At 41.4% G+C, this 16236-nt stretch overlaps 1 protein-coding gene across 1 annotated transcript; it reads right to left on the bottom strand.

The window, feature by feature from the left end:
* Positions 1-4082: 4082 nt before the first annotated feature.
* Tmem200a (transmembrane protein 200A) lies at positions 4083-15221 on the bottom strand. Its single transcript, XM_005389197.2, has 3 exons — positions 15139-15221; positions 4566-6113; positions 4083-4452 (listed from the first exon to the last, which is right to left on the bottom strand). Exon 2 carries the CDS (start codon positions 6096-6098, stop codon positions 4626-4628), a length of 1473 nt encoding a protein of 490 aa, XP_005389254.1. The 5' UTR covers positions 6099-6113; positions 15139-15221; the 3' UTR covers positions 4083-4452; positions 4566-4625.
* Between the last annotated feature and the right edge of the window lie 1015 nt (positions 15222-16236).

The following is a 16236-nucleotide window of genomic DNA, read 5'->3' as shown; positions in this document are numbered from 1 at the left end:
TCCCATTTTGGATGCCTTTGACCCCGCCCAAGGGCTGGTTCAGCATTCTGAAGAAGCTCCTCTGAAGGGAGATGTATGAGGTGTGACAGAAATCTATAGTTCATGTTTACATTTTAAAAACTGCACAGTAAAAGACGCATTGCCACTAACCTCCCTCAGGATTCTCCCCATCACTTCAAACCACATTCCGTTGTTCTTGCCACTTTCTGAAGCAGTTCTGGAAGTCCTCTTTAGCAAGTATCTTTAGTTGTGGTGCCCTGGCTGCCTCAATGTCCTGAAATGATTCAAAACACCTACCTTTCATGGTCATTTTGACTTTGGGGAAGATCCAGAAGTTACATGGTACAAGATCTGGTGAATAAGGTGGATGAAGACATACAAGAACCTTCTTACGAACCTGCCTTTGTACTGGAGGGTGCTCAACAACAGCACTCACCATGTTTTTGATCACACTTCGTAAAGATATGAGACAGAGGACTTGAGAACTGCTCCTGAAAGTGGCAAGAGCAATGGGACAAACATATTCCAAGTGAGGGGGAGTATTTTGACAGGGATTAATGACAGTGTGCCTTGCACTGTAATAAATTTTAAAAATTTAAACATTCATCACATATTTTGACCATGTCTTGAATTAGATTTTTACAGTTACTATAACAAACTACTATACACTTAATGGATTAAAACAACACACAGTTATTCTCTTACAGTTTTAGAAGCCAGAAGCCCAAATCTGTTTCCCTGGGTTAAAGTCAAAGTATCAGCAGGGTTGGTCCCTCTAGAGGTGGTGAGGCCAGTGTGTTGCCTTACTGCCTCCAGTTTGTAGTTTCTATCTCTTGACTCATGGCCACTTTCTCCATCTTCAAAGTCAGAGGCCTAACATCTCCCATTTTTCTTTGGTCACACTGCCACCGTGGTAGTCGATATCCCCTCCATCTCCCTTTCACCAGCATCCTTGTGTTCACACTGGGCTCACTGGAGTAATCTGAGATCCTCTCCCCATATCAAGATCCTTAGTGTCACCACAGCTGCAAGTCTACTTTGCCATATAAGGTGGCATTCACGCACTCCAAGGATTGAGAGATGGACATGTTTTGGGGGCCATTATTCATTCTACTACAGGTGATATACTTGGGGAAGTTAGGTTGGGGCCAAGGTTGGGAAGGCTCACAGGAGACACTTTCAGATAGTAGCAGCATTTCTGTGGTAATGTTCACTATGCACCTACCATGGCAACCTTTTGGGCCCTCTACACGCATCAATTCATTTAATTTATTGTCCAAGAATAGGGCAGGAATGCCTTGGTACCCACTGAAAGGACTGCTGCAGAAGCTCCCAGCACATTTGATCACTGCCATGCCCTAGGCCACTCAACCGAAATAGCAGAGCTGGGATTTATGCCCACAGAATCTGTCTTCACCGACTACAAGGTTAACCACTCTCCTGTAATGCAGTTTCTGCTGCAAAGAGACATTGACAGGCAGTGGATCTTCATCTGAGGGCATGAAGAGACTTTGGACTATAGGGGTTATGAAGAGTTTTTTTTTTTTTTTTTTTTCATCTCATGTCAAAATTGAGAAATCCAAGGTCTACCTTGACATTACGAAATAAATTGAAACTGAGAAATTAAATGACTCACTCAAGGCTATGTAACAGAGATGGCAAAGCCCTTGGTGGCATATTGTGGTTCTCTCCTACTGTAGTCTAAAAACCCTCCACAACGTGACATCATAGGTTGAATTGTGTCCCCTTAAAATTCCTATGGTAAAGTCCCAACCTCAGAGGGTGGCCATATTTGGAGACAGGCTCTTTAAAGAGGTAATTAAAGCTAAGTGAGTCTTAGGGGAGGGCTCTAATCCAATATAGCGGGTGTCCTATAAAAAGAGTGGTCAGGGATGGGCATGCACGGAAGAAAGGCCATGTGAGGTCACAGTGATAGGCAGCCATATGCAAGCCAAGGAGAGCTTCCAGATGAGACCAGTCTTGGTGACACCTTGATCTGGGTCCTGTAGACTCCAAAATGGTGAGAAAATAATGTCGGTTGTTTAAACTGGACAATCTGTGGTATTTTCTTACTGCAGACCTAGGAAAGTAATCCACCTCAGATGAATTATGGGCTGCTTGGGGAGGAGTCAGCTAGCCCATGATCGAGATTCCTGGTGTTTCCTAGAGGAAGCTATAAACTTTCTTAAATAATTTTCAATATTCATAAAAACCTAAGGAAGGTGCACAAAAATATGGTCTAACAAAAACTTCAAGTTTCATTTTTTTTTTCCTTCTAAGTAGAATTACATCAAATCAATACAGTAGCACAAGCTATCTCACATTAATCTGAAAGGTTAATTAGCCATTTGTGATTTTGATCAATTAAAACATATGGAAATTATTTATCACTTAATAATAGAATTGATTTTTCTGGTAAATAAAAACTCAGGCGTTCTGATAAAGAGCAATTTGAGTAGGAACCACTGATCTAAGCCCCTAATTTCTTTATTTGAATCTTCCAAGACCCATGCTGCTTAATCCCCTTCAAGTTTTTGGAGCTCTTTGGGTGGAATACTGAGCAGATTACACAGCCTTAGTCCTTTGTCACACAAGTGGTGTTGAGAGCCATTGTTTTCAAACCTGGGAGTGTTGCTGACATTTGCTGAATGCTGTGTTTAGTTATTTTCCTGAAAGTCAACAAAATATGAAAATAGCCTCATAAAACAAGTGACTAGATCTAGCTCTTGAACCTAACAGAAGCAAAATTAAAAAACCAAGGCTCTGCGTACAACTACTAGGGTGTTAAGCGACTCAGTGAAATGTATGTGAAAGTTTGGAAAACAGTACTGCAAGCAGAACTGTACGCTTCATTTTAAAAATAACAGCAAATGTATGAAGAACAGAAAATTCTATTAAGAAGAGATTTTTATTAAATGCTTCATAGTAAAATATTGAGCCCACTCTATTACAATATACAGGCTTGATGTTCTAATAAGTAGCACAGCAGCTGAGGGAAGCTCACGTTGGCATCACAGGGTGGAGCTGTGGGGAGCTTCATGTGCAAACGCATCTGCCTTCTGCTTTCCCACCAATGCAATACTGAAGGTCAGAGATGTTTAGGCCTCGGGAAAAACCTGTAATATTTCCTGAGTAATACGCTCAACAATTCTTAAAAATATGTTAGCTTAATGGAAAACATGAAAGATTCTAATGGATGTATCCATTTTAGTATTTAGCATCTTTAATAACTGAAAACTACAATTCTAAGTTTCATTACACCACAAGTCTTTGGGGTGGACAGAAGGCTTTCTAGCACAAGGTTAGTTTCAAGGCGATAGATCAAGGACTACATTTTCTGGTGGTATGGAAGATAAAAGGAAACGTCAAGGTTAGCCCGCTATTTTCCAAATAACAGGATCTAAGCATATTGCGGGAGATTAAAGATGTGGGCATGAGTGGATATTGCATGGTAACAGATGGCTGGAAAAAAGTATTGAAATTAACTACGATTAACCAGCACAAAATGGGTCTTCACCCATTAGTCAACATTTTCTTCCAGTACATAATGACTTTAAGATAGCATTTCTACAAACTACACTGGCTCATTCATTTTAAGTCAGTATGCAAACAATTTATAATTCTGAATATCTAAAGTTATTTAATGGATTTTTAAAAATATTTATCCATTAAGTATGTCTGGCTTTCTCAGCCGTGGTTCTTGAATACATAATTTCTTGATAAAAACATCACTAAAACAAAACTCATTTTGAAAAAATACTATCTACCTGGAGCTCATAGTAACAGCCACAACCAACTTACCCAATCCTTACAACTGCGCTCACATACAACTAAACCAATTTGGCCAATTCACATGATCTGATATTTTTCCTTCACAGTAATGTAACCAATTCAATAGTAAAGCAATTATTCACAAAATTGCATTTTAAGAACTGCATTAATTTTTTAAAGTATTTCCTATGCAGTTTGGTTTTTGTTCATGAACTCTTTGCCTACCCTTATGTCTTCAAGATTTCTAACTACTTTCTCTTCCAATAGATTTGTTGTTTCTGTTCTAATATTTAGATCTTTGATCCATTTTGACATTTCTGTTATTTTTTTATTCTCTTTAAAATAGAAAAAGAATTGCTTTAATACTCATTTATAAATATATATTGAGTACTGGGCCTGAATTTGGTACATCTAGTCTACACTGTGATACTCTGTGTTTTCCCTACTGAATCTTTCTCTCACTATGACAATGAACAGGAGAACTTAAAAGTAAAGCAAAGTTTTAACTGCAATGCAAACAGTTTTGTATTCATATCAAAAAAAGAGATCATGCTTTCCAAAGGTGGAAAAATAAAACCACATCCTAAACATACAACCATCTTCATTACAGAACAAAGCAGCCAGCTCTAGTACACCAGAAAACATTTGTGTTAGAAAGGTTACAACCAATGGTTTAAGAAGGAAGCTCTAGGGGCTGGGGATTTAGCTCAACGGCAAAGCGCCTGCCTGGCAAGCACAAGGTCATAAGTTCGGTTCCCGGTACCGGAGAAAAACCAAAAAAAAAAAATAAGAAGGAAGCTCTGGTGAAAATAGTTTTAAAATGTATACCCTTGGAAAACGATATTTTCTAAACATTAAAACCTTGTTTCAGAAGTTCCTCGCTTTAGATTGTTACTCAAAAACTCATCATGTTCAAAACTCAAGTTATTATGCGATCTCGAAATCATAAGAAGCTTCTCCTTATGGGTAAAGTCTTTTTTGATTGCTGCTTGGGGCACAAGCAGCCTATCCATTGGGTCCTCTTTGTTCTCCAGTTTCATGTATCCCTTGCTGTTGCTCCGGTCCAGCCGAGGCCAGCTGGGATGTTTTCGTTGTTCAGCCTGAACGGTTAGAGTGGAGGACCGGTCTAAGTCTAGGGATTTGGAGTGTGAGGAGAGCAAATGCAAGGAAGTGTTGGACCCAAACTGTCTTCTAGCAGCCCCAGGTGACAAGAGCTGTCCAGCCCGAGGTCCAAGGGCCACAGAGGACTTGTACTGACTGGACAGCGACTCCCCAATGGAATTATTCCTTGGGAGCCCCATGCTGACAGGCTGAAAGGATTCACCCATGTTGGGCTGAGGAACCACAAGGGAATCCATTGACAAATTCCTCGACCTGCCCTTGGGGTTATCAGCATCCTCGGTGATGTTATCTATACTGGGCTCATCAATGACACAGTTATTGAGTTTGATGACAGGCAGTGTAAAAGCACTGATAGAGGATGACACAATTGACTTGGTTTCGCATTTCTTAGAGCCACTGGTCTTATCGTCAGCTGTCTTGGAAGGAGTTGGATAAAGGCCAAAGACAGAGACAGAGCTGTCAGAGAGCAGAGGGGGCATGAGATGGCCCAAACTCTTACTTTCGCTGAGCATGAGTTCATCCTCTTCCACAGAGCTGTCCATCCGAAAGCTGCCCCGCAAACCCGAGAAAGGGGTGACTGTGTTTGCTGCCAGTCTGGAAGCGCAGGAGCTCCCGTTCTGCTTCACTTCCGGTTCCCCCATCAAGCCAGAGTACACGCCATTCAGATGCTTCTGCTCCTTGATCCTCAGCGTGTGGATATCAATGACTGTGGAATAGATGTCCCTCATGTGTATGATTTTGGTTTCCTTGTCGCGGTTTTCATGCAGAATGGCATTCGCACAGATAAAAATGAAAATGCCAATCCCCATGGTGAAAGGGCCGAGCATTTTCATCTTATCAGAATGCAAATGCTGCTCAAAGAAGCGAACCACCACTCCGCCCTGGTTCCGGATGACCTGAGTTTCATTGGTTGACAGCGTTGTTTCAGCATCGATGAAATGTTCTTTCTGCGGCCAGTACCCAAGGACGGCCATTGCTATCCCTATGATGGAGATAAGCACTCCTAAAATGAGGAAGAAACCAGATGGAGAATAAAGCCGGATCTTGCCACGAACGATCACCACATCAGCCCGGGGCCGCCTCCTGATGGGTTTCTTCTCCTCGGTGGCAGGTGAGGGGCTGAGGTTGACCTGGTGCTGGGATCGGGCAGAGTCTTGTCTTTTCAGGGCCGCCAGGCCAGTGATCACTCCGCCAGTGGCTATCATAGCTCGGCCTTTGCTCTGAAAACAAAGAAGATGGGTGATGATCAGAATATGGCCCGGGGGTAGACTCATGGTTCAGTTCAAGAACTACTTACACGGGATTTCTGTTGCTATTGTTTCATGTGATTAAATGGGACAGAAAAATATCTCTTTCAGAGACACAGCTCTGATAGACATTTTGTTAATGGACTACTGTAAAATTCTGGAGAGTTCATTGTTTGGCTGAATGAAGTGTTCCTAGTATTGATGAAATGTGAGCTCAAGGTATATTTTGTTTAAATAATTTTATCACATTATATAAAGTAGTGGCCTAGTCACAAGTCTATCTCTCTTTCTCTGTCTTGTCACACACACACACACACACACACACACACACACACACACACCATAATCATTTCTGTTATTTAAAAAAATGGAACAATATAGAGTATTTAACAGGCAAAATGTGAACCCCACACTTACAAAGAGGATGCACCCCAGCCATCTGGGCTTCCGGGAAAGTCATCAGTGAACTCTTCGTGCCTCTGTCTCCTGCCCCCATTTTCATCTTTCTATTTCTCTGCTCCCATGCATATGACCAGCCCTCCTCTCTTCAAACACTCTTCCCCAGAGTGGGCTGGCACTGAGCCCTGGTTCTACCCTGAACTCCCAGAAGACTTGATTTCAGGTTTGGCTCTTTTCCCCTCACCTCGATATAAACCACCTCTCCCCAACAGGCCCACCCTTCTGGGCCCCGCTGTCCTCTGCATTCATATCTGCTCCTGCACCTTCTACTACTTTCTTTATGCTGACGAGTCCCATGTCTACAGTCCAGGTCATATCCTGAGTTTCAATTTTCACATTTTCAACTGCTCCCTGGAGAACACATGAATATCCATGCACCACCAGCAAAGTTGAATGCAGCTTCCACCCGCGGTCCCTCCTGCCTTGTCTGACTCTTAATGGGGTCAGGTCCCAGGCTAGGCTAATCACAGTTATCCTTAATTCCTCTTCTTCCACGTCTCTCCTCTTCCAAGCAGGTCCCACCTCTGTTCCAATCTTGCTCTTCCCAGCCTAGTGCAGCTTTTATTAACTCTGCGATGACTGTCAGAATAACTTCTGAACCTCTCAAAAATAACGCTTCCAAACTGCAGTTTCTCTTCTTTTAAAATCAAGCTGATAAGCACAGAGTGGATTAATTGTCCTATCACACACATCTGAAACGGTTCAAAGAGTGTAATAACGGAGGAAACATTTCACACTACCTGAGTTTAATCTGGGGTTCCAGACCCAGAGTTTAACCCTCTCTCTGTTTGCTTTAATTGCATACAACTGAAACCATTCAGCATTTACTGCTTCTCCTTCATACTCTGCTCTGTACCACCTCTGAGACTTTGTTAAGAATGTTCCAGCTGTCCTGTCCGTATTGCTCCCCATCAGCCACCATCTTTGCATCTTGACTTCTGGCTAGAAACCTCAAACTCCACTTCCTTTGCAAGATCCTCTGCATGACTCACATCCCACATCCCATGCAGATTCTCATTCCTCCGAGCATTTGAGCTTGATTTTTTTTATGGCAATTGACATATTATAATGTTTTAATTTTTTTCACATTTGTGGTCAAACATCAAGTGTAATTCATATTTTATTATCAGAAACATTCACTATTGCACCTTGCACACAGCCAGCACTCAAGAAGTATTTGCTAGAATTCTGAATAAAGGAATCATTTTTTCCCTAGAATTTGCTTGATGACCATCATGCTACTATACTCACTTTTCCAGTTAAAAATAATAGTGAACAAAATTAATTCTCAAACAAAAAGCGACATTTTGTGAGTGATAGTGTCTTGTTTTATCATGAGTAATCCACAGACTTCCAAGTTCGGTTGACAGGGAAACAAAGGATATTTTAAGACCTACACATTTCTGAGAGGGCATCAAATCTCATCTTGCAGAATCAAGCTCTCCTTTTGAATTTCTACTTCTGATTTCTGAATTTAATAAATAACAGGGCTGTGGATGGTAGGTACAGTTACAGCAAGCTGGGGAGTGAAACCAGTCTTCAGTGGAATTATAACAAGGTTTAAAACAGTTAATGTTGGAAGGACAAGCAAAGCTCTAACTCATAGCTCCAGTCTATGAAATTTATCAGAGTATGCATGCCACAGCTTAGAATCTCTTTCAAAACTTGGCTAAAATGAAGTGTCATGTTAACCTATACTTTTCTGAACCCAAACCAGTTCCAAATGTTTGAAGAAAATACTTTAATTAGATAGCAGCCATCTAGCCCAATTATTTCCATATGACAGGATGAGGATTTGCTCTGAAATCTTTCTGAATAGATGGATTTCAGAAAGAAACGGAAACAGAGAAAAATGCCTTTCCTTTGGTTGAAAAGCAACCACGAGGACTTGCATTCCACAAGGAATTCCAGTCCTCTACCACTTGCTAAAATATTTCCTACTGGCACTGCCACTTTCCACTCCTGAGGTGGACAGAGGAAAGTGGGCCGGAAGAGAAGAAATTATTTTAAGAATGATTTGAGTACAGATAGCTGGGGAGTGGGCAGGGGCTGGGCTTCTGTGTGAGCCTGCTCTGTAAGGAAAGTGGACTAGCCAGGAAGAAGATGCAGGGTAGCTGACCAGTGAAAAACTTCATAGAAAATGAGAGCCAGAGCAGTTCAGAAATAAAGAAGAGAACAGGAGGAGTGAGGGAGTCACCAGTTTCTGTAGGGAGTCTTACCTGGCCAAGACTCCCACAAGTCACCGAACGGGTTGACTCCTTCAATAGGATTCATGATATTCAATGCTGGACAAGAGCCTTGATTATCTCTCAGGGCCCCAAACTACAGCTCAAGGGAAAAGCAAAGGTGAACACATTCAGTCACTGCTTTCAGAGTTTAAAACCTCATGAAAGAGCTGGTGCCCCTATGTAGAACGGAATGAGCTGACTCCTGGGATGGAAGTTTCGTCAGGAAGGACCCTCCCAGCAGGCTCCATGTAGGAGGCAGTGTCTTCACACTTATCACAGTGGACAGTCAAGCTGGCATCTTTTCCAGCATGGTCCAGGGAAGGAACGCAAGCTGGACAGGGGGATGCACCATCGCTAAATGCTTGGCTTTCACGCTCATGTGCAGTGGAGTTGGAGTATGATGTGAATACTGTTGTCATCAGTTTGGGAAAATCAATCTCAATCAGTAGATGAAAGCAGTAGTGAAGGAGATATTGGGGAACCACACAAGGATACAGAGGCAGCTTCACTGAAACCTAGAGAAACCATGAAATCGGAGTGAGTCTGTCCTCGGCCTTTATCTTTACACTGCAGTGCCAGTTGGTAGAAGTGCTCAGCATACGCAAAACCTGCCAAAATCTCTTCTATTATTTATGCTATGGAGCTACACGGCCTCCATCTTACATACGGTTCTATCCTTGCTTTATTTTGTGTGTTTTGGTGGTGGGGGTTGTAGTAAACTAGCTTCCTCCTTGCAACAAGGCACAGCAAACTTCTACATTTTAAGAAGGAAAATAGCGGGGGGTGCTGTGGCACACACCTGTAATCCTAGCACTGCAAGGCTGGGTCAGGAGGACTGCTGTGAGATCAAGGCCATCCTGGGCTACAAAGGGAGTTCAAGGCTAGTCTGAACTACATAGTGAAACCCTGTCTCAAAAAAAAGAAGAAGAAAATAATAAAAATAGGATTAGCTATCCCATACTTCCTATGGTCAGGTACTGATCTAAGTGCTTTAGGTGTAAAAACATTCTCACAATAACCCAGGAGGTGGATCTAATAATGTGAGTCCCTGTTTTGCAGATGAGAAAGTTGAGGCTCTGAGTTTAGGTAACTTACTGCGGGTCACACAGCTGGGGTGGGTGGGGGCTGATTCCTGACCCGTGTTCTGACTCAGTCTATGAAAGTGTGGGATGGGCCTGCTTATTTTCTTCCACTAGAGGTTTTCTTTTTCTGTCTTTTTTCTTCTTCTTATTCCTATTTTCTTCCACTAGAGGTTTTCTTTTTCTGTCTTTTTTCTTCTTATTATTCCTATTTCAGTCATACCCTCCAGAATGCTTTTCTGCCTTTAAAACTTCCATTTCTCAAATTAGCATGACCATCTGAGAAAAGCCACAGAATGTGCATAAGACTGCAGGTCTAACTTTGGGGAAGCAGCTGGTCTCGCACATCTGTCTAAATCCCTTTCGGCACCCGCAGATGCAACAGGAAGGTCACTCAACCCTTCCACTCTCTCCCTCTTTGCTATCACCCTTGGCAGGAAGAGAGAGGACTCATTTCCTTCCCAATCCAACTGGAGAGTTTCACAACACCGCGTGTCATCTTGTTAACTTGGGCAGAGTCTGCACTTACCAACCTCTTTGGATCCTGAATCTGCTTTCCATACCCTGTGTTGTGTTTCCCAGTCTCTGTTACTCTGCATATATTGTAAACCTGACCTCCAACACTGCACCCAGGCTTCTGGAAGCTGAAGAAGGCACTGAGCAAAGCCTTGTGCTGTTCTATTCCAGACAGCCTCCTTGGTTTACCAGTGTAATCACACGTACTCTGATACTACCTAACCCTTCCCCCATACACTGGCTGAGTGTATGGGATATAATAAATGCTCAGGAAGTATCTGTTGACCAGAAACTGACGTGATGAATATTGGAACATGATTGAAATGTCTGAGGCATTAGGGACACAAAGCTAATAAAACTCGGTCCCTGATTTCAATCTACTGTTTACCAGTGTAATTCACTGTTTACCAGTTCATGTATTCATTCATGCAATTCTAAAAACAGATACCCTGCATTGCAGTAAGAGGGCTCCACATAGGTTTCCTGGCCTCGAGAAGAGAGTGAACAGTGTGTGTCTCTTTCATGGGGTCGTTCAACTAGCTATAAGTAAACCTCACTGGGAAGTAAGGAACACTGCATATTTCCATATTCTCCAAAAGACGCTAGGATTTTTGTCAAGAGTCAAGTTAGGAAAAGAAATATTGTATGTATTCTAACTTTTGGGTAGCCATCGATCATCTGTTTTTCCATTGCTGGAGCTCATAAATCAGCCACAATTTGACCAGCAAGATGCATCACGATCACCAGTTTAAAATCCACAAAATCCACCTTCTACCCCACTGTACGAAGCACGACTGGTGGGCTTTCTCCAGGCCTTTGCTCTCCTGTAAGAACCAGAGATTCACTGTGGATCTCAATGCCATTTTTCTTGCTATAGAGAGATGCAGACTCTTGCGTTCACCCATGTGCTCTGATACTGCCTAACCCTTATGCTTGTTTATTCTATGCTTCCAGCAAAACCTCTGCCCCCTCCATGGAGAAGATTCCTGATTTGCGCACCATGTGTAACACTACACCATGCATAGTCTGCTCTAATGTCAGGGCTATCCTCTCCTCTTTTCATTCTGCTAGTGATTTTCAAGGCCTCATTGCTGTCTCTCACCCTTTTTATAGGCCTAAGTACGTTCTGGAATGTGCTTTTCTTGGTCCTAATCCATATAGCTTTTCAGAATTCTCATCTTCCTAGAAATGTATTCCTGTACATTTATCATCTCCCTTGACCACTATTCTGGCCTCACTGCAAGACTAGCAGATACCAGACGTGGTTCTCTACGCATACACACACTTACACGTGAGACAACAATAATTAAGCAGACCTGCAAAGCTGAGAGACTCTAGAAGTCTTTAAACTCAGATATTCCTTTTAGACAACTAAGGAGCTGGAATGTTGTCTAAGATCAGTCACTGAATTAGCAGAAACAACAGAGTGAGAACTGAGCTTCTCAGACTCTCAGCCCAGTGTCCATTCTCGGCTATACGATCCTTTTTCACTCGTTTTCTACATAAGCGCAGTGCCTGGCCGAGTGTATGTGATGTAATAAACGCTCAGTAAGTATCTGTTGACCAGAAACTGGTGTGATGAATATTTGAACACGATTGAAATGTCTGAGGCATTAGGGACACAAAGCTAATAAAACTTGGTCCCTGATTTCAACAATTATGGAGTCTGGTGGGAAAGCAGTCAAAGTAAATATTTATAATGAAACTGACTAACAGCTAGGATGGATTTCTGGGAATACCTCTTGGAAATCTCTTCCACAGTATCTGGAAGAAAAAGGAGCAGTTTCCAAGAAGCAGTGATAGGCCATGGAGACTTGGGCCAATAGCTGGAGTCTGTAATGCAACAGATTTTAACTGATCCTTGCTCCTGACTGTCCTTACCCTTTGATTTTCATCATCTTCTCACTTGTAGTGTGCCTACTGTTTTTATATAATCAACACTAGCCTATTAAATTATTTGAATTTTTATCTTTATTCAGAGATTTGAAACCTCACCAGAATGCAAGACTTCATCCAAAGGAAGTAAAAATTAATCTATGCCTCAGGACCAAACAAAAACATTATATAAGACTCCATGTGGTATCCACAAATGTGACAGATGGAAATATTTTCCGTTCAAGCTACAACAGTTTTAGGACTTTCTTCCCAGTGGAAACATTTTAAACTTTCAGAATAGGATTTTGAACCTGTATCCTTATTAGAGTTGAAAGAGAAAATTCCTATGAATAATAAATAGTTTAATCATAGGAACTTCAAAAATGACAAGAATAGAAACAATCTTTTAAAGGGTAGCACAATGGTTTGGACACTGCAACAAGAAAGACAGGTGCCCACATCCTTTCTTCACCCCATGCAACCTTGGACAAACTGTTTTACACATTTATTTCAGTTCCTCCATCTATAAATGGCAGAGGCTTTTAAAAATATACAATATAAAGCCAAGCATGATGGTGCGTACCTGTGACCCCAGCACTCAGGAGGCTGAGGCAGGAGGATCACTGCAAATTTGAGGCCAGGCTGCACTATCAAGTGTGGTCAAAACTAGCCTGAACTACATAGCGAGGCCCTGTCTCAAAAAACAAAAAACAAAACAAAACAAATAAAATAGAATACACAGTATATAGTACACCGGTGGCAGAAGACCTGAGGATCTTAAACATATACACCACTTAATAATTGTACTTGAATAACTAATCAAACTCTTATAACCTCATTTTACTCATCTGTAAAATGGGGATAGGAACAACACTCGCAGCACTGTTGTGAAGCAACAGAAACACCGAAGACAAAGTGCAGCTCTGTGTCTGGTAATTAATGTCTGTGTTAGTGACGTCAGCTGTGACTGATTATAAGGTGTTTTTTAAGGAAAAAATGAAGTAACGTGTTTCCGACAGTCTTGACTGTAAAAAGTTCTCAGCAACCAGTGGGTGTTGTTAACTCCTCATTGTTCATATCATTAACTCTTTCATTGCTCAAGTAAGGCAAACCAGAAATACATTTGAGCTGGAGACGCAGCTCAGTGGCAGAGCACTTGCCTACCATGTGCAAGGCCATGGGTTTGATCCCTTGCACCCAATCCATCTATGAATACACATATATTGATACATTAAATTAAGTAATTCATAATGGTTCTCTGTGCCTGACGAGGAAGTGATCACTGAAAATTTGTCCATGGATTTAGAGTGAAAAATTGAATGGAAAGCCAGGCATGGTGGTGCATTTCTGTCATCCCAGAACTTTCGAGTACAGCCTGAGCAATTTAACGAATTAGCAAGACTCTGCCTATAAGTAAATAAATAAATACATAAATAAATAGGTGCTGGGGATATATAGTTCCGTGCAAAGGCCCTGGGTTCAATCCCCAGCACAAAATGTATCTGGATGGAGAAAGTGCATGTTAGTGGCAGAAATAGTAATACAATTTGATAGTTGCAAATTGAGTTGCCATAAGAGATACATTATAGAAAGAATAAAGCACAGTTTACTTTTTAAATTCAACCTATTTTATTTCTTCAGAACTGCAGATGTCTTAAGACATAATAACCATAATAAAAACAAGGTAGGAAAACCCAGACCAATGCATGTAATGTTTTATGTATCTTAATAATGCAACTGGATCAAACGAATGAGTGCTCTGATCAGTTCTGCAAGCATAATTCTGTTGCCACTGGGATACTTAGGAATAAAACCGTAAAAAAAGAGGAATAGGCAGCCCGAGGATAGGAGGCCTGGGGACATGTCATAAGGGTGATCTAATGTAAAAATTTTTAAATTTGCAAAATGTTAATTCTGTGGCAGGAGGTTTATGTACAGTATGAAAATCTTTGTTAGTCTTCCTTTGGAGAGAATGGTTTCTTAATATTCAGTATAGCCTTATATTCCTATGAGTGTTAGGGCAAAGAAGAAATACTCAAAAGTCTAGGTAATTAGCAGAATGATTCTCAGGTCATTAGATATAACTTTATGGGCAAGCTCATCCTGAGCACGCAGACAGTGCTGGAAACAGACAAAGCACTTGGAGATCTGTACATGTTCACTGTGAGTAATGCCCTCAAACCTGCCAGCCTGGAACACTGTAAAATATGGGCTCAAACCAATCATGAGCTATGCAACAATGACATGGAACAACTGCTCTCCAAGGACTAAAAGCCATGAAGCCCTGAACACAGAAGTCTCCAGAAGAGCAAATAACAGATCCATAATGAGCTCAGAAAACACCCTGCTGGGACCCTGTGGGAGACGTTTTCTGCAGGAACAGAAGAAATTAGGAGCCTATTTTCCCCAAAGTAGAAATATGCTTCCCACCCTGCATCACAACTTTTCAAATCTGGACATGCTCTTAACAGTAACTGTCACATTCCCCACAGGAAGGCCACTCACCCTGGTGCAAAGAAGCTACTGCTAAAGAAGTCTGTGATTTATCAAAATGAGGGATATTAGCTGAGATGTCCGAGATAAAGAGTTGAGGCATAAAAAAATCACATTTGGACTTTTTAACTAAGCCCCCTGTACTACAGAAGAACACACGGTACCTCACTTAGAGAGAAGGTGACTGCATTTTTGCAGACAACATTGGAAAGCGATACTCTAATAAGTATTGATACTCTTCACAATGATTTTATTCCTGAAAAATACTGAACATACTGTTGACATCGTGGGGGACCAGGCAATAAGTTGAAGGCCAAGAGTACTTTCAACTACAGTTGCTCCACTTACTATCGAATGCCTGTGTAAGTATCCCAGTTCTGCAAGCAACACATCTGTGTCGATACTGTTAAAGGTGCTGAAGGTCTTATACTCTTCTCTGCTGCAAAGAGGAAACCATCCGTCAGCAGAACAAAATCCACCATCTGATTACCACTGAGTTGTGCCATCTTTTATTCCACAGTACCATGCTGTTCATTAAATTTCTTAGGACATTTTCTAGCCTTTGGAAGCTCAATTAATAATAAAGCCTTTTAAAAATCCCCATAAAAACCACTGAACCACTAGGAAATGGTTCAAATTATACAATTTCTACTGGAGAATTTTAACCCCTCTGCATCCCATAAAGAAAATCAAAGCAGAATTGCCCATAAAGCATGGTGCAGAGAGGTACAGAGTGGGGCCTTGGGAGGGAAGGTTAGACTAAATTCCCCATCGTTCACAAAAAGGACCAATCTTTTAGGTTTAGAAATACAAAAGCCCTTTAGTATTTAAGGGAAATATTTCATGAGTACAGTTACCAGAAAAATCTCACTGGTAAAAACCCAATGGTGAACGTATTGGAGAAAAGAAAAGACAACACAAGACAAGACAAGAAAAGGAAAAAAAAAGAAAATAGGGAGGCTGTGGAGTGCAAGTCACTATCTCTGTTTTCATTTTCTTTCTCTTTTTCTTCAAGTACACGTTAGCAGCAGCAAGGTGAATTGAGGGAAATGCACATTTTTAGAGTTCCCATTCTAGAAAAGTATTTGTCCAAAATATTTTGTCTCTTATTTATTTGAAAGCTACTTGCCATACACTGAATTTGTGTCCCCGAGCCCAAATTCATACATTGAAATCCTAGTTCTCAAGGTGGGGGTTTAGAATGGAAGAGCCCTTATGATGAGAATTAGTTATTATTTATTAGTTTTGTGTTGCTACAAACCTGAGCCTGGGTAATTTATAAAGAAGGGGCATTTGTTATTGCATTTCTACGGGCTGAGTCGCCCACGACCAAGGTGTTGTATCTTGCTGCATCCTGACCAGGCAGCAGAGATCACACACTAACTCAGGTCTTTCCTCCTCTTCTTACAAAGCCACAAGTCCCATGAACTCATTTAACCCCAGGTA

The sequence above is a fragment of the Chinchilla lanigera genome, unplaced genomic scaffold, assembly GCF_000276665.1.
Source record: "Chinchilla lanigera isolate Chin_1 unplaced genomic scaffold, ChiLan1.0 scaffold00035, whole genome shotgun sequence".
In the NCBI taxonomy this organism is placed as follows: domain Eukaryota; kingdom Metazoa; phylum Chordata; class Mammalia; order Rodentia; family Chinchillidae; genus Chinchilla; species Chinchilla lanigera.
The sequence above is the reverse complement of the archived record's forward strand: the minus strand, read 5'-3'. Positions and strand labels throughout refer to the sequence as shown.